The sequence below is a fragment of the Monodon monoceros genome, unplaced genomic scaffold (assembly GCF_005190385.1).
Source record: "Monodon monoceros isolate NGI ecotype Baffin Bay Population unplaced genomic scaffold, NGI_Narwhal_1 Super_Scaffold_7, whole genome shotgun sequence".
NCBI lineage: Eukaryota > Metazoa > Chordata > Mammalia > Artiodactyla > Monodontidae > Monodon > Monodon monoceros.
Window position 1 is genome coordinate 101969741 of NW_021703784.1, and position 17984 is coordinate 101987724.

At 38.9% G+C, this 17984-nt stretch overlaps 1 protein-coding gene across 3 annotated transcripts in view; it reads left to right on the forward strand.

Annotated features, from left to right (window-relative positions):
* The window catches only part of KDM2A (lysine demethylase 2A), a 104524-nt gene that overhangs the window by 54681 nt on the left and 31859 nt on the right, over positions 1 to 17984 (forward strand). For 2 of the 3 annotated variants that reach the window (XM_029209036.1, XM_029209039.1), the window contains 4 exons: positions 7105 to 7243; positions 8009 to 8087; positions 8491 to 8537; positions 13238 to 13416. In XM_029209036.1, coding sequence (XP_029064869.1) covers positions 7105 to 7243; positions 8009 to 8087; positions 8491 to 8537; positions 13238 to 13416 — 444 coding nt within the window. Of the gene's footprint in view, positions 1 to 5244; positions 5596 to 7104; positions 7244 to 8008; positions 8088 to 8490; positions 8538 to 13237; positions 13417 to 17984 lie in introns of those variants that run through there. The other variant, XM_029209037.1, reaches the window with a different exon arrangement.

Sequence of the window (17984 nt, forward strand, 5' to 3'; positions counted from 1 at the left end):
TGTTCTACATTCCCACTAACTGTGTATGAGGGTTTTGCTTTTTTCACATCCTCACCAGCACTTATTACCTAGTAGTTGTGAAATAGTATCTCGTGGTTTTGATTTGCATTTCCTTAATGACTGATGAGCTAAAGACTAATGATGTTTCATGTGCTTATTGGCCAGTTATATACTTTGAAAAATACTCTTTCAAACCTTTGCCCACTTTAATTTTATATTTTGCCTTTTCATTTTTAAGTTGTAAGAGTTCTTTATATATCCTAGATATTAGACCCTTATGAGATATATAATTTGCAAATAGTTTCTCTCATTTTATAAATTGCCGTTTACCTTTCTTGATAGTGTTTTTGAAGCACAAAAAGTTTTAATTTGGGGGCTTCCCTGGTGGCGCAGTGGTTGAGAGTCCGCCTGCCGATGCAGGGGACGCGGGTTCGTGCCCCGGGCTGAGAAGATCCCACATGCCGCGGAGCGGCTGGGCCCGTGAGCCATGGCTGCTGAGCCTGCGCGTCCGGAGCCTGTGCTCCGCAGTGGGAGAGGCCACAACAGTGAGAGGCCCACGTACCACAAAAAAAAAAAGTTTTAATTTTGAAGAAATCTAGTTAATCTATTTTGTTGTTGTTACTTGTACTTTTGGTGTCTTATCTAAGAAACTGTTGCCTAATCCACAGTCATGAATATTTACACCACAGTTTCTTCTAAGAATTGCATAGTCTTAGCCTTTACATTTAAGTCTGATCCATTTTAAGTTAGTTTTTTTGTATAAGGTGTGAGGTAGAGGTCCAGCTTCATTCTTTTACATGTGGATATCCAGTTGTCCCAGCACCATTTAAAAATTTTTTTTAATTTTTAAAATTTTTATAGTTTTAAAGGTTGCTTTCCATTTACACATGTTTAGAAAAGAGAATGCCAGATGTTTCTATGTAATAGTGGATACCTGTTTGCATCTATTCTTGCACCATTGTCCTTTTTTTTTTTTTTTTTTTTGGCCACGCTGCAGCTTGTGGGATCTTAGTTCCTCGACCAGGGATTGAACCCGAACCCTCAGAAGTGAAAGCGTGGAGTTCTAACCACTGGACCGCCAAGGAATTCCCACCATTGTCTTTTCTACAGCTAACCATCTAGGAGAGTATAGTATAGTATAGTATAGTATCTGTAGCCCTTCATCTTATGTGTCAGTACTTGAGTTAACTATTCCATTTATGTGGCTGTTTTTACCATTTAATATAGTTAATTACCACCTGACCAGGAGTGGTAAATATTTTTTTAAGGCAGTTTCTAAATTTTTTTTTTTTCGGCTGTGTTGGGTTTTTGTTGCTGCGCGTGGGGTTTCTCTAGTTGCGGCGAGCAGGGGCTACTCTTCGTTGCAGTGTGCGGGCCTCTCATTGCGGTGGCTTCTCTTGTTGTGGAGCACAGGCTCTAGGTGTGCAGGCTTCAGTAGTTGCAGCACGCGGGCTCGGTAGTTGTGGCTCACGGGCTCTAGAGTGCAGGCTCAGTAGTTGTGGCACACGGGCTTAGTTGCTCTGTGGCATGTGGGATCCTCCCGGACCAGGGCTCGAACCCGTGTCCCCTGCATTGGCAGGCAGATTCTTAACCACTGCGCCACCATGAGTTTGCTCATGGTGAGTTGGAAAACATGAGTTTGCTATATAGTTTGGTAATCTAAATAGAATAAATGATAATTGGTTATTCAAGAGTAAAACTCACTGTTAACCCTGGAAAGTACAAATTGCTTTTGAGTGAAAATGTGGTTGGAATAGATTTCATAGTTCAGTTTGTGCCTACTGTTTACTGTGACACTGGGTTCGGCAAGGGCTGGTGTCTGTGGGAGGCCAGAAACATCCTTTAGGTTGCCAAAAAGCACCTAGAATTTAAAAAAGCACAGCATGCTAGTTAAACCATTTAGAATTATTTGGTAATGTTGGTAGGCTGGAGGAGATTGGTGGCTGCTTTCCTTAGTGTTAAAGTGGCCTTGCCTTTTGAGTTTCACCTGTAGCAGATTGTGTCATTGACTACTTATTTCCAGGGTTATTTTGAGGATTGAATATGTTTTTTAAGCACTTAGAGATTTGCCGTAGATGTTTACTTTCACCAGGGTTTACATATAGATAGGAGAATGGGGGGGGAACCCTTATCCTTGACAGTGTTAAAACCAGCACAAATAATTTCACATTACTGTTGACCTCCCAATTGCAACAATCAAAAGAAAACAAGAATTTAATTTTTCTGTAGTCCTTAAGAAATGGGCATAGCTTGGCTGCAGCAGGAGTTTTCCTTATATCCTTACACTTTCCATATTGAAAGTACAAATGGAAGAATAATTCTTCTTGAATATAGGAAAAATAAAGGCATGTAAAAAGAAAGAAGAGACAGAGAACTTCAGGCTACCATGTTAGAAATGTTGGGATAATCAAGATGATGATATCTTGACTGAAAAAGAGTCAGTAATAGTTGAGCTAGGAAATGTTAAAGTTTGAAAATATGACTGGGATTTTTTTGATGTGCATATTAGAATTTATGCAAAAGAATGCTTTCTTTTCTCTTTGAAATTGAGGTATAATTGACATACAATATTATATTAGTTTCAGGTGTACAACATTCAACATTTGTATACATTGCAAAATGGTTACCACAATTGTTCCTTACCATCTGTCACCTTACAAAGCTAATACGGTATTATTGACTATATTGCCCCATGCTGTACATTACATCCCCATGACTTGTTTATTTTATAGCTGGAAGTTTGTACTTCATAATCCCATTCACCTGTTTCACACCACGCCCACCCCTTGGCAACCACCAATCTATTCTGTTTATGACTCTGGATTTTGTTTTGTTAGTTTTGGTTTTTAGATTCCACATACATGCAGTGTATGTCTTTCTCCGCCTGATTTATTTCACTTAGCGTCATACTCTCAACCCTGATGTTGCTGCAGATGGCAAGATTTCATTCCTTTTTATGGCTGAGTAGTATTCCATCGTGTGTGTGTGTGTGTGTGTGTGTGTGTGTGTGTGTGTACACATATACCACATCTTTATTCATCCATCAATCAAATCGACACTTAGATTGCTTCCATATCTTGGCTATTATAAATAATGCTGCAGGGAGCATAAGGATGCATATATCTTTTCTTTTTAAAAATATTTATTTATTTTTGGCTGCACCAGGTCTTCCTTGCAGCATGTGGGAAATTTAGTTGCAGCATGTGGACTTATTAGTTGTGTCATGCAGATTCTTAATTGCATATGTGGGCTTCTTAGTTGCAGCACGCATGCGGGATCTAGTTCCCTGACCAGGGATCGAACCTGGGCCCCCTACATTGCATACACGGAGTCTTACCCACTGGACCACCAGGGAAGTCCCGCATATATCTTTTCAAATTCATATTTTCGTTTTCTTCGGTTAGATACCCAGTAGTAGAATTGCTAGATGATATGGTAGATTGATTGATTGATTGAGTCTTCATTGCTGCGCGTGGGCTTTTGGGGGCTACTCTTCGTTGTGGTGCGCGGACTTCTCATTGCACTGGCTTCTCTTATTGTGGAGCATGGGCTCTAGGCACGCAGGCTTCAGTAGTTGTGGTACGCAGGCTCAGTAGTTGTGGCGCACGGGCTTAGTTGCTCCGTGGCATGTGGGATCTTCCCGGACCAGGGCTCAAACCTGTGTCCCCTGCATTGGCAGGTGGATTCTTAACCACTGCACCACCAGGGAAGTCGCTTTTATTTATTTATTTATTTTTTGCCATTCTGTGTGGCATGAGGGATCTTAGTTCCGCAACCAGGGATCAAACCCACACCTCCTGCAGTGGAAGCATGGAGTCTTAACCACTGGATAGCCAGAGAAGTCCCTGTTACCTTTTTGATAATAGCTATTCTGACAGGTGTAGGATGATACCTTACTGTGGTTTTGGTTTGCATTTCCCTGATGATTAGTGTCATTGAACATCTTTTCATGTGCCTCTTGCCACGTGTGTCTTTTTTGGAAAAATGTTTATTCACATCCTCTGCCCATTTTTTAATCAGTTTGTTTGTTTGCTTGTTATTGAGTTGTATGAGTTCTTTATATATGTTGGATGTTAACCCCTTATCAGATAAATTATTTACAAATGACTTCTCCCATTCAGTAGGTTTCCTTTTTATTTTGGTGGTAGTTTCCTTTGCTGTGCAGAAGCTGTTTAGTTTGATGTAGCCTCATTTGTTTATTTTTGTTTTTGTTTTCCCTTGCCTTTGGAGTCAGATCCAAAAAAATTGCTAAGACCAATGTCAAGGAGCTTACTGTCTATGTTTCCTTCTAGGAGTTTTATGGTTTCAGGTCTTATTACATTTAAGTCTTTAACACATTTTGAGTTAATTTTTATATATGGTATAAGATAGTGCTCCAGTTTCATTCTTTTGCATGTAGCTGTCCAGTTTTCCCAACACCATTCGTTGAAGAGACTATCCTTTCCCCGTTGTATATTCTTGCCTCCTTTGTCATAAATTAATTGACCATGTATGCGTGGGTTTATTTCTGGGCACAAATGAATGCTTTCTAAAAGTGATTATTGTGGGAAACTACATTTATTCCGATGGTATTGTTCCTGCTTTTTGACATACTTGGAACTCATCTTTTGGAGTTCTCTTCAAAGACACATATATGAAATAAGGTGAGGAAGAGAACGGAGTGGTGTCTTCTAAGAAACGAACCTATTTAAGAAATTGTCGGTGAAAATACCACCCCCCCTTTCAAATATAAAGGTAACTAAAAATATTTTGAGCAGTGATGGCATTTTTAGAGTGAGAGGTCTACTAAAATTAGGTCTTTTGGCCTTTGAGCTGTGATTTATGGCAACAAAGTGCTAGGTAAGAGTGTTATAAAGTTTTTTGTGTTTTTTTTAAATATTTATTTTATTTATTTATTCTTTTTGGCTGTGTTGGGCCTTCGTTGCTGCACGTGGGCTTTCTCTAGTTGCCCCGAGCGGGGCCTACTCGTCGTTGCAGTGCGTGGGCCAGTGGCTTCTCTTGTTGCGGAGCACGGGCTCTACGTGTGCAGGCTTCAGTAGTTGTGGCGCGCGGGCTCTAAAGCACAGGCTCGGTAGTTGTGGCACACGGGCTTAGTTACTCTGCGGCATGTGGGATCTTCCTGGACCAGGGCTTGAACCGTGTCCCCTGCATTGGCGGAGGATTCTTAAGCACTGTGACACCAGGGAAGCCCAAGAGTGTTATAAAGTTTTTTACCAAATATGGAAAAGCTATCAGGTATCTATCAGTGTTTCTACCTAAAACTGCTAAATTGAATCTTGCTCTCCTCTGGTGTGCTCTCCTCTGTGTGTAGTTTTTATATTTTATGACTTATTTCTGCCCTTTCCCTGATCCCATTCCCTAAGAGACCCTTCTACAGTGTCTCATTTTCTTATGTGTTTATATAAATTCATGTGCCATGTAATCAATTCTAGATCATCAATATCTAACTTTAAATTCCAGGTTTGGTTGTCCTTAGCACATACTGGAGTAGGGCTACTTTACCATTCATTGTCTCCCACGTGAATTGTCCTATGTGTATGTATTCAAGAAACTTCGACAAATTTTAACACTGGCTGAAGTAAAATATACCAAAAGGTAAATTTGCAGCATAAGCAACGTGTTATCTTAAAAAAAAAAAGCTTACAAGATTATTCACATACCATAAAATTCACCCGTTTAAAGTGTACAACTCAGTGGTTTTTAGTATATTCACAGAGTTGTGCAAACATCACCACTATCTAATTCTAGAACATTTTTAATTTCTCCCAAAAGAAACCCATACTGTTAACAGTTACTTTCTATCTCTCCCTTTCCCCAGCCCATTGCAACCATTAATCTACTTTCTATCTCTGTGGATTTGCTTTTTCTGGACATTTCATGTAAATAAAATTATGACTTTTTGAGGGCGGTGACCGAGTCTGGAGCTGCCCCAGGAGCTGGATCTGTCGTATCCTCTCTCTTCCACTTCCTGTTGCAAACAATAAAGTCCATTTGTACAGTAAAAAAATAAAAATGTGATTATGGTCTTCTGTGTTTGGCATCTTTCACTTAGCATGTTTTTAAGATTCTTCCATATTGCAGCACATATCAGTACTTCATTCTTTTTTATGGCCAGTTACTATTCCATTGTGTAAATAAACCACGTTTTGTTTATACATTCATCAATTGATCGACATTTGGGTTGTTGCTGCCTTTTGGCTATTATAAATAATGTTCTGCTATGAACATCTGTGTACAAGTTTTTGTATGGACGTGCGTTTTTAATTCTTTTGGATATATACCTAAGATTAAAATTGCTGGGCCATAGGATAACTTACTGTGTGTTTAACTTTTTGAGGAACTGCCAAACTGTTTTCCAAAATGGCTGCAACAGTTTACATTCCCATCAGCACTGTATAAGGGTTCCAGTTTCTCCACATGCCCTCCAACACTTGTTATCGTCTACCTTTTTGATAATAGCCATCCTATTGGGTGTGAAGTGGTGTATCGTTGTGGTGTTAATTTGTATTTCCCCTAATGACTAGTGATCCCGAGCATTTTTCATGTGCTTTTTGGCCATTTGATCCCAAGCATTTTTCATGTGCTTTTTGGCCACTTGTATATCTTTCTTTGGCAAGACACTATCCTTAATGCTAAGTATTGATGGTCTGCTGTTTGGAATACTGTTGTTTAGGTTAACTTTCTTTATCTGCTGTAAAAGAGTTTCTGTTTCATTAATTCAAGTGTTTTAGTCTATTCTTGAAGGTTGTTTTAGAAAGCTAATCTAGAAAGGGCCTTCCCCATGAAAAAATTATGTTTTGTATCCTGGCCTGTAATGTCTATGAAGACAGTTTAAGCAATGATAGACAAATAAAATGTTTAGTAGACCCGATTTGGTCATATTTTCGTTGTAAATTTATATCTCTAGGCTCAAAGAGTTAGCAGTGGTAAAATGTACAAAGTAGGAAACCTAGTGACTCATTTAAAATTTTGTACATTCTGAGAATATTAGCTGACCTTTGGTTGAGAAAAAGATCTATAAGGCAAGGAAAATTGATGCTTAACATAGCAACTGAAAGGCATGAAAAAGTACATGATTTCATCCTTATGTCCCTCTCTCCCCAGCGTGGTACCATGCGACGACGCTATGAAGATGATGGCATTTCAGATGATGAAATTGAAGGAAAAAGAACTTTTGACTTGGAAGAGAAACTCCACACCAACAAATATAATGCAAATTTTGTTACTTTTATGGAAGGAAGAGGTCAGTATCATTTGGGTTCAGACTTGCAGCCCCTTGATGTAGGAAGTTGTAGACTCTGGGAGCTGTGGGCTCAGCATCTCTGCAGCCAAAGTACTGCCTGTTGATGCTGTGATGCTATTTATCTGTATTTTCTCTTACTACTCAATGCCACTCATGCACACACCCCCGCCCCAGTCCTCCCACCCTGTGAGTCATTCTCTGCTATATTGGAAAAAGCAAGCGTTTATTAGGGCAAGAATGTTGGAATTTTCCCCTAAAGGCCTCTTCCTTCTTCTTCTCCCATCCCTTGGTTTGGGTTTAATTAAGAATAGTATAATAAAAATCCTTTTATGCGTGTACCTGCCCCACCAAAACTGAGCTCTATGTGTATCATGCAGCTTTGTTCCTTGGCAAACTGACAAGGATGTCATGGTATGTACTGTAGTAGACAGAGTTACATATTTAGGCTACTAAGTGACAGGGCGATGATTTCTGCTTAGGATTTATGAGATGACTCAATAGTACTATCCCCTGTTGGTTAAATTCTGAATTATTGTGGAAGTATAGATTTAGCAAACCCCTTGAGCCCTGCTTCTCAGTGTGCTCTCCCTATACCTTAAGAGATGCTTCTTAATAACAAGCATGTATTATCTAACAGCAAAACTGTATACACAGAAATAGCAAATACCATCTCTGCCTTATTATTTAGGATCCATTTTATGGTCCTTTTGTCTTTTTCCAGCTAAACCTTTTGCCTTTCTAACAATTGTTTTCCTATGGTGACAGATTTTAATGTAGAGTATATCCAGCGGGGTGGCTTAAGAGATCCTCTGATTTTCAAGAACTCCGATGGACTTGGAATAAAGTAAGTGTTTGCTGTTTGATTGGATGTGATTGCAAAATGGCCACGTTACACCCAGGGCTGTAGACAATGCAGTATGGATAATCCAAAGCATAGATCATTGAAAATATCTAAAAGTGTGTTGTTATAGGTAAGTGAGAAAATATAGATGAGCTATAAAGAAAATAAATTTAAATCTCCTAAAATCTACCACCCTGAGATAATCCCTATTAACCTTTTCTCATATATTCTTTTTTCCTATGTATATATATGTACATATATATACATTTATATTTCAAATATATTTTAATCCTCAATATGAAGATTGATATGTCTTGACTGGGGAGTTCTTAGTTCTTTAAGAAAAAAACTCACCTGACTAGAGTAGTTGTGCTTCCCATTATACTTACTAGTGTTTGTTTCATAGGATGCCAGATCCAGACTTCACTGTGAATGATGTCAAAATGTGTGTGGGTAAGTATTAAACTTGAGGCCTTTGAGTGTCTTTGAGGCAAAGATCTAAGATTTACAACTGGGTCTTAAATCCCTTACTGAGATTTAAGGCTTAGGAACATTGAACTATATATTTGATTGAAGTATATACTACTTGAAATAGTTTCTTGATTAGAAACTACTGTTTAGCAACTGAGGATTTTCTCAAAGGTATTTATAGAAGTTGCTTCATTTATTACTACTCATTAGACATACAACATCTGAACATCTGCCTCTTTCCTACCTATTGTTTTTATCACTGTGCATCCTTCCTTCTCTCCATGAAGAGCCTACCTTCCAGGGCAAAATTTCAAAAGTGAAATTTTATATCTCTGAGCCAAGAATAAAACTTCATTTATGATTCTCTTCCTTTCCCTAAAAGCCATGGAGAAATTTCCAGGAAATTTTCACCAATGTTACATTTGATAACTTGGCTAAGGTTTGAAACTTTGTAAGCTGAGAAGTAGATTCATTAAAATTTCTCTTCATCAGTGATTGGTTAACTTGAGTCTTAATCAGAATTGTATTTTCTTTCTTCTTTTTTTTGGCTGCACTGGGTCTTCGTTGCGGCGTGCGGGCTTCTCTAGCTGTGGCACGTGGGCTCTGTAGTCGCAGTGCGCAGGCTTAGTTGCCCCATGGCATGTGGGATCCTAGTTCCCTGACCAGGGATCGAACCCTCATCCCCTGCATTGGAAGGCAGATTCTTAACCACCGGACCACCAGGGAAGTGCCAGATTTGTATTTCATTATACTGAAAGTTTAGAGGGAAAAAGCAAATTAGAACAGTCTAATTAAAGAAGAAAACTTCCTAGAGTCAGTAAGGGTTTGGTCAATTTTCTGCAGATCATTGGTGTTCAGTGCAGCCCTGAGACGTGTCAGGATCCTTAGGAATTCAGAGATAGTTATTTTCCTATACATGATAAGGCAGTAAAGTGGATTAAAATATTTTAGAAATGTTTCTGACAGGACATGAAACAAAAGTTTTCAGATGCTTTCCGCCTAACCCTACAACTTCTATTATGTTTTGTCGTCTATGCTGAAGCTCCAGTGCAGTCTCTCCCTTTGAAATTAAGTATTGCAGTACTGTCTCTTGGCCACTTGAGGGCTCTTTTTAGACAGCTGGATAACTTCCGTTTATCCAAGAGATAAATGTCCTAGGTAGAGGAAGTTTCTCTAATTCCCTGTATTTTTCACTCCCCTACCTGTTTCTGTGTTAGATTCCAGCTATCTGCCTGTCACTATGTATTTCCTATTACTTAGCACAGTCTCTGGAGTATAGTAGATACTCAGTAAATCTGTTTACTAATTAAAATGCTTTCCTACTCTTCACAAGGCAGGGTTCTCAGGGGGCCTCGGAAAACATAGTACTTGAGTACTTATCGGTCCATCGCTTGACTTTTTTTTCCTAATGGACCTCCAGGAAGTAATTCCTTGGATCCACAAGTTAATGGACCACCAAAGCTTTTCTCTATTGGTCAGGCATTCTTAGGGGTTTGTGGTCCACAGATGACCTGCATCAGAATCATCTGTGATACTTGTTAAAAATATAGACTTCTAGATCCTGTCATAGACTTATAGTATCCAAATTTCTGAGCTATACAGATAGAAGGACTGATTCACTCACTAGCCTTCTTTTGCATTCCTTCTCACTTATTACTTTCTCATGTCCTCAATATGTTTTCTGCCAATAATGGCCTTTAGAGCCCTTCCTAACCTTATATTTTCCAAATAGACCTGTGGATGGTCACAGATATCTTTGTTGTGATTTAAAATAAAGCAGTGATTATATTTAAACTGACAGACTTATCAGAAGTTTCAAATGATGATTGTTAAAATGCAGTGAACAACATATTGGTGATTACAATAACCCATTATTACTAAATGTACTTTGGCTGATCCATTCTTCTTTTCTACCTAAAGTAGAATGTTACATCTCCAGTGTCAGTTCATGTCCCCAAAAGATAGTACACATGTTCTATTGTGTAAACTTTATATAATGGGATATATTGATTTTAAAGTGTGGACTCAAACAAAACTGGCTGGTTTCAAATCCCAGCTCCACTAATTACTACCTGTGTAACCTTGGGCAAGTTACTTAAATGTGAAGAACAGTGTCTGGCACGTAGTATGTGCTCAGTAAAAGTTTGCTATTTCTGTGACTGTCATTATTTTATCTGAGTGCTCTGGTAGCATTGGCAGAGTGGAACTGTGTTTGCCTTATCTACATTCCTAAAGGAAAGCATTCACTTTTTAATTTTTTTTTAAATTATGGTAAAATACAGATAACCTAAAATTTATCATTGTAATAATTTTAAAGTATCCAACTCAGTGGCATTAAGTATATTCACAGTGTGCAACCATCACTAATACCTACTTCCAGAACTTTTTCATCACCCCTAACAGAAACTCCATACCCATTAAGTAGTCATTCCCTGTTCTCTCCTTCCCTCAGGCCCTGGCAACCACTAATCTACTTTCTGTCTCTGTAGATTTGCCTATTTTGGATATTTCATGTAAATGGAACGATAAAATATGCAGCCTTTTGTGTATAGCTTCTTTCACTTAGCATAATGTTTTTGAGGTTTATCTATGTTGTAGCATATAACAGTACTTCATTCCTTTTTATGGTTGAATAATCCATTCATTGTATGAGTATACCACACTTTGTTTTTGGTTTTGTTTTTAATTCCTTAGTTTTTCATTAATTTATTTGGTTGCGCCAGGTCTTAGTTGCAGCATGCAGACTCTTAGTTGTGGCATGCATGTGGGATCTAGTTCCCTGACCAGGGATCAAACCTGGGCCCCCTGCATTGGGAGCACAGAGTCAACCACTGCACCGCCAGGGCAGTCCCACCACACTTTGTTAATCGATTCATCTGTTGATGGACATTTGGGTTATTTCCACCTTTTTGCTGTTGTGATTTAGAGCAGCTAAGAACATTCATGTGTAAGTTTTTGTTTGAACACTTGCATTTGATTCTTTTGGATATATCCCTAGGAGTAGAATTGCTGGATCATGTGGTCATTCTCTGTGTAATTTATGGAGGAGCTACCAAAGTGTTCCCATAGCACCTGCACCATTGTACATTCCTGCCGACACAGTCTGATTTCTCTGTACCCTTGCCAGCCCTTGTTATTTTCCCTTTTTTAAAAAATTTAAATTGTGGCCATCCTAGTGGGTGTGAAGTGGTATTTCAAGGCAGTTTTGATTTAGTGTTTGCCTTTTCTTCCAAATAATGAAGAGTAGGTTCAGTCCGTTGTCTTACATTAGCAGTTATCTTTTTATGTGTATTCTGCCATATCTGCTTCATTATGGCCATATTCTTGTCCTTTTGCCTATTATGTCTTATCTCTAACTAGACTATAAACTCCTTGAGGCAGGGGACCAGGTCCTAACACTGCTTGGTATATCCACCAAGCCAGGTGGATATATAGGTATTTGTTAGTTTCTTACAAATTGAACAGTATTCTTAATATTTCAGTGGCAATTTTTTATTCTCTCTCTCCCCTCCTTGACCTCCATTTTCTTAACTTTTTAGGTGTGCTGCCTCTCCATATCTTCTCTTATGCTGTTGTCTCTGCTTGGAATTCTCTCTGTTGAATCTTGTTGAAATTCTATTTATTCCCCCAGGCTCAACTCAAATGTTTCTTCTTCCCCTTCCTTTTTTTCTTTTTTTTAAATTTATTTATTTGGCTGCATCAGGTCTTATTTGCGGCACGCGGGATCGTCGTTGCAGCACGCAGGCTCTTCGTTGCGGAGCGCGGGCTTCTCTCTAGTTGTGGCGCATGGGCTCTAGAGTGCACAGGCTCAGTAGTTGCGGCGCGCGGGCTTAGTTGCCCTGCGGCATGTGGGATCTTACTTCTCCGACCAGGGATCGAACCTGTGGCCCCTGCATTGGAAGGTGGATTCTTAACCACTGGACCACCAGGGAAGCCCCCCGACCCCGCGCGCCCCTTTTTCTAAAATCCTTCTCTGGTCAGTCCAGTTTAAAATATTTTTTTAAATTTTCTTTTATTTTTACTGCTGTTTAACTGAGCACCTATTTTGTGTCAGACATTTTACCTCATTGACTAAATCCTCACAATGGCCCACAAGGTGATATTATTCCCAAGTTACAGAAGAAGATATTAAGGTTCAGAGAAGTTAAATAACTTGCCTAAGTAGTATTAGAGCTGAGGTTTAAACTTGGGTCTCTGGCTCTGAGGCTATTGTTTTCTCCCCTCTGCTATTTTATGCTGGCTCTGTGACATTCTGCTTTTTGTTGTGGTTGTTATAGTTGGTTGAGGATCTGACGTACATCTTTGTATTCATTAAGATCATTAAGATGTCTTTATCATTCAGTAAACATTTATGGAATGAATGAAATTTCTCATCTATGAATGGTACTTAGTATTTAAAATTGTTAGGATTGAGTGAGATGTTGAATATAAGATTCAATGCCTGACCATATAGTAAACATGCCATAGGGAGTGATTGTTGTTTTTAATATTAACCATTGTCTTTGTCATTCTTTATGATTTGATTTTCTGTCGATTACCTTGAAAGTGACAGCTATAGCCTATTAGCGAATACTGTAAAGAAGAAAGGATAGTTTGTTTACTTTCACTTGTGTCTTATATTCTTAATATATTTAAGGATATTAGTGGCTCAGTAGAGATGATCAATGCATCTTTCATGGCAGGGAGTCGTCGGATGGTGGATGTCATGGATGTGAACACACAGAAAGGCATTGAAATGACCATGGCTCAGTGGACACGCTACTATGAGACCCCAGAGGAGGAGCGAGAAAAACTCTATAATGTCATCAGCCTAGAGTTTAGCCACACCAGGCTGGAGAATATGGTGCAGCGGCCCTCCACGGTTAGTCTAATCATTTTCTCCACATTGTCTTTGTCACCAAGAGGGTTGATTATACACTGGGAGAATTTATAACTTCTTAAACATACCAGGATAAGGATGAACAAGACAATTTGATAAGAATAACTTGTGTTTTTAGAAGGTTCATCATTTTCCAACATCACTTAGTTTTTGATAGGGAGAGGCCATTCTGATAATTTAAGAACATTGGCCTTTGCATGTAATGGAGAAAAGTCTTAAATTCATTCTGATAAGAACTGTGAATAGGAAGTTTGCCTAATAAATTTCTATCCTATAGGTTTATACTTGCAGAGATGCTTGGGAGAAAACTGATTTAGAGCCAGGTGATTGTATGAGATGGTTTCTCGAGTAGATTCTGTTGGGTGACTAATAGCAATAATTTGACAACCCATCCCGAGGGGAAGTTAGTTTTTGATGCTTAACTTTCCTGAGGTAGATACTGATTTAACCCATCTCTTATGAAAGTGGCTGTCTACAGGATGCTGAGAGCACTCATTTCCCTAAGTGGGATTGGTTTCACTTTTAAAATATACCTAGTCATTTTTCGACCACTTTTATTCCTGTCTCAGAACTCACTTGAGTCAAGTATTCCACCTGGAACGGTGGAATTTGGAATGTACTAATGGAAAAAATGTACATTTTTTCAGAGTCAAGTTCTCAGTGTTTTATCCTATCGCCATTTAAATTATCCTAATTGTACCCTTTGACTTTCAAAGTTGAAATGTGGTATTATTTGGTTATAATACTGTTTTATATATGCATTTATATATAAAATATATATATACATATATATATATACATATACTTTGACTTTCAAATTGTACCCTTTGACTTTCAAAGTTGAAATGTGGTATTAATTGGTTATAATACTGTTTTATATATACATTTATATACATACATACCTTCAACTTACTAGTTAGTTGCATTGTTTTTTATCACTAACACATTGGTGTGTACAGACCAAAGGGAAAATGATGTCAGTGTTATGTGAAGAGACTATAATTTTTGTCATTGTTTCTTGTTATTGGAGATGCTACAACAAATACAGAATTTCTCAAGAAAACTTTTCCCCCCTAAAATGACAAAAATCCTTTTTATATTAATTGTCATTTGTTTGGTCATGTGGAAATACAGGAAGACAGGTGGTTAGAATTTAGCCTTGTTATTAACCTAACAAGGTGCACTTAATAAATAAAGAATTCAATAAGAGAGATAGTAAGAATCACAATAACATTGTTTATAAATGTGTTCCTTAATATTTTTAGAATTTCAATTTAAGAGTAGTAAGATTGTAGCTGTAAAAGTAAAACTTGGCGTGGATCGTACTTTTCCATTCTTAAAATTTAGAAATGTGTTATTCACATATGAAGCCTTCTTTGTAACGTCCTTAATTTATTCATTTTGCCCCTAGTTTTAATGATAAAAATGCTACATCATTTTATAAAAATTAGAAAAGTACTCCACCATTAAATGGAGGAATAGAACCCATGGAAGAGCTCAGAAATAGAAAATTTTCTAGAGGGCAGAGAACAGTGCACCAGTATCTTCTAGAGACCTAAAACAAGGCCAGAAAGATTGAGTGAGCTATTATTACCAAAGTCACCTCCTAAAAGGAAGCAAGCTTTTTATGACCTTGCTATATAAGCAGCAACATTCTTATTCTACTAGGGTGTTATTTATTTACCAGGGTATTTTCCCCCAAGGTATATCCCTCCATTTATCTAGGTCTTTTCTAATATATCTCAATAATGCTTAATAAAAAACCACCTTTATTGAGGTACAATTGATATACAATAAAGTGTACCCATTTTAAGGGTACATTTCAGTGAGTTTTGAAAAATGTATTCATTCATGTAGTAATCTTTTACGTAAACTACATAATTACTTGTTCACTATGATCTTCACACCTTCAGAGTGAGCTTATTGGTTTAAGGGCCTGCTACATGCTAAGTGCTGTGCTTAGGTGCTAGAGGTACAGTGGAAAACAAGATCATTCTTGTCCTCAAAATGCTTAGAGTCTCATGGGGAAGAAAGACCAGAGAATTGGCATTTATAGAAACTACAGTGTGGTAAGTGCTTCAAAACTGAATAAGTACGGAATGTTGTGGGAGCCAGTAGGAAGGACCCACCTAACCTAAACCGGAGGAGAATTGGGCGAAGTTTTTTGGAGGAAGCGGTACCTAGGCTTGACATGAAAGAAAAAATGAGGCAAAGAGAAGGAAGACCAGAATCCCAGGCAGGAAGAATAATATGTGCAAAAGTAGGTGCAGGGAAAGTAAGGTGGGCAACTATTTTTTAAATAAATTTATTTATTTTATTTATTTATTTTTGGCTGTGTTGGGTCTTTGTTGCTGTGCACAGGCTTTCTCTAATTGCGGCGAGTTGGGGCTGCTCTTCCTTGTGGCGCGCGGGCTTCTCATTGTGGTGGCTTCTCTTGTTGTGGAGCATGGGCTCTAGGCACACGGGCTTCAGTAGTTGCAGCATGCGGTCTCAGTAGTTGTGGCTCGTGGGCTCTAGAGCACAGGATCAGTAGTTGTGGCACATGGGCTTAGTTGCTCCACGGCATGTGGGATCTTCCCGGACCAGGGCTCGAACCCATGTCCCCTGCATTGGCAGGCAGATTCTCAACCACTGCGCCACCAGGGGAGCCCAAGGTGGACAACTTTTAAGTGCCCATTGTAGGTGGTAGCATAAAGTGGGACTCTCTAGTGAAGAGAGAGAGGTGATTTCTGCTGTCATCCCAGCAGTAACTGAGAAGTAGATGAAAAATAGCAGCAGATGTAATGTGCAGATTTGTTTGGTGATGGGGAAATTAGTTCGTGGAAGGCCATGAGCTGTTTTTGCACAGTGTATGAATAGATTATGTCTTAGTTATTGCACTTCTTGCCAGTTTGGCCCTGTATTGGTACGGGACAGGTAGAAACTGTGATTATCTCCGCTGGAGACTTGCTGTCATATGGATGAGGCCATTTAGCAAAAGGCCTATCCAGAGCCTAAAGATTAACCTAAGAAAAATGTATGAACGCCTTACCATAATATTCTCTTGATAGTCAGATAATACCCAATAATATCAAATAAAGGGAGGCCAGAGAGTGACTTATTGCTGCAGGTGAGAAATTCTAGCCAGAGAAGTTCATCTATCTCTGAGTGAACACTTGACAAAAAATACTCATGTGTTCCTAACTTTTCCTCTCCCTATCCAGATATAAGAACTTATAGTGAGTATACTGAGCAACTCACAGTTTTTCTGTATTCTGTTAAAGGCTTTCCAAAGGACAATACCAGGAGATGGGAGAAAACTGGCCACTACATCAAGAGAGCAGAAAGTAGATTTTGTTTGATAGAAAGAAGAATCTGGGGCTCATTCAGTGTTCTTAGGCCCAGTGGATGCTTAGTTAAAACTGTTGGATCCCTGAGTGGAAATTCTTTGAAATGGGGCAGCAAGTTAACCTTCATAGTTGTTCCTCATCTTGCTTATTTAAACTTGCATATCGGGACTTCCCTGGTGGTCCAGCGGTCAAGACACTGTGCTCCCTATGCAGGGGGCCTGGGTTTGATCCCTGGTCAGGAAACTAGATCCCACGTGCTGCAACTAAAGATCCTGCATGCTGTGACTAAGACCCAGCGCAGCCAAATAAATATTTAAAAAAAAAAAAATCTTGTATATCATCGGTGACCCCTTCCAAACACTCTCCCACAGTTTACATCTGAGTGTCCACTGGACATTTGCCTCATATCATTACACACAGATTGTATGCATTTATCTAGATCTATGTTGTAAGGAAATAAATGATCAAATATATGCATACATAAGTTATAAAGCTTACCAGTACATGCTTTTTATAGCCATAAGTTAGATACTTGGAACACCAGTGCTATGCTGAATCTATGGTTATTTGGTTATCACATGGTTATCACACTTTATCTACCTAAGACTGTTTCTTGGAGTTCAGTGGTTGGGTGCAGTCATTTGAAGGTACAGGGCACGTTACAATTCAGTGTGAAGTATTTTAATAAGTTCATACTGTTTTCATTTCTCATTTCTTTCAGCACATATTGGATTGGCCAAAAAGTTCGTTCGGGTTTTTTGTACGATGTTACGGAAAACCTAAACGGACTTTTTGGCCAACCCAATATTTAAAACAGATTCCTGGACTCCCCTTGGTGATCCAGTGGTTAAGACTCCATGCTTCTACTGCAGAGGGCACGGGTTCAATCCCTGGTCAGGGAAGTTCCCCATGCCGCATGGTGTGGCCAAACAAATGGATTCCTAAACTCTGATGACATTATTTCAAAAAATTTTTAACATGTATTTACATGTAATCCTCACAATATTCCTTTGCGGTAATTATCCTTATTTTACAGATAAGTTCCAGAGGCTCACATATGATCTTCAGAAAACTAGACCTGGAACTTCTGATTCCTAACCCAGTAGATTCTATAGCACATTGCTCATGCAAGCTACAAACCCCTACTGGAATTCTTTTCCCTTCCCCTCCACCTCTCCCCTCCCCTCCCCTCCCCTCCCCTCCCCCCTCCCCTCCCCTCCC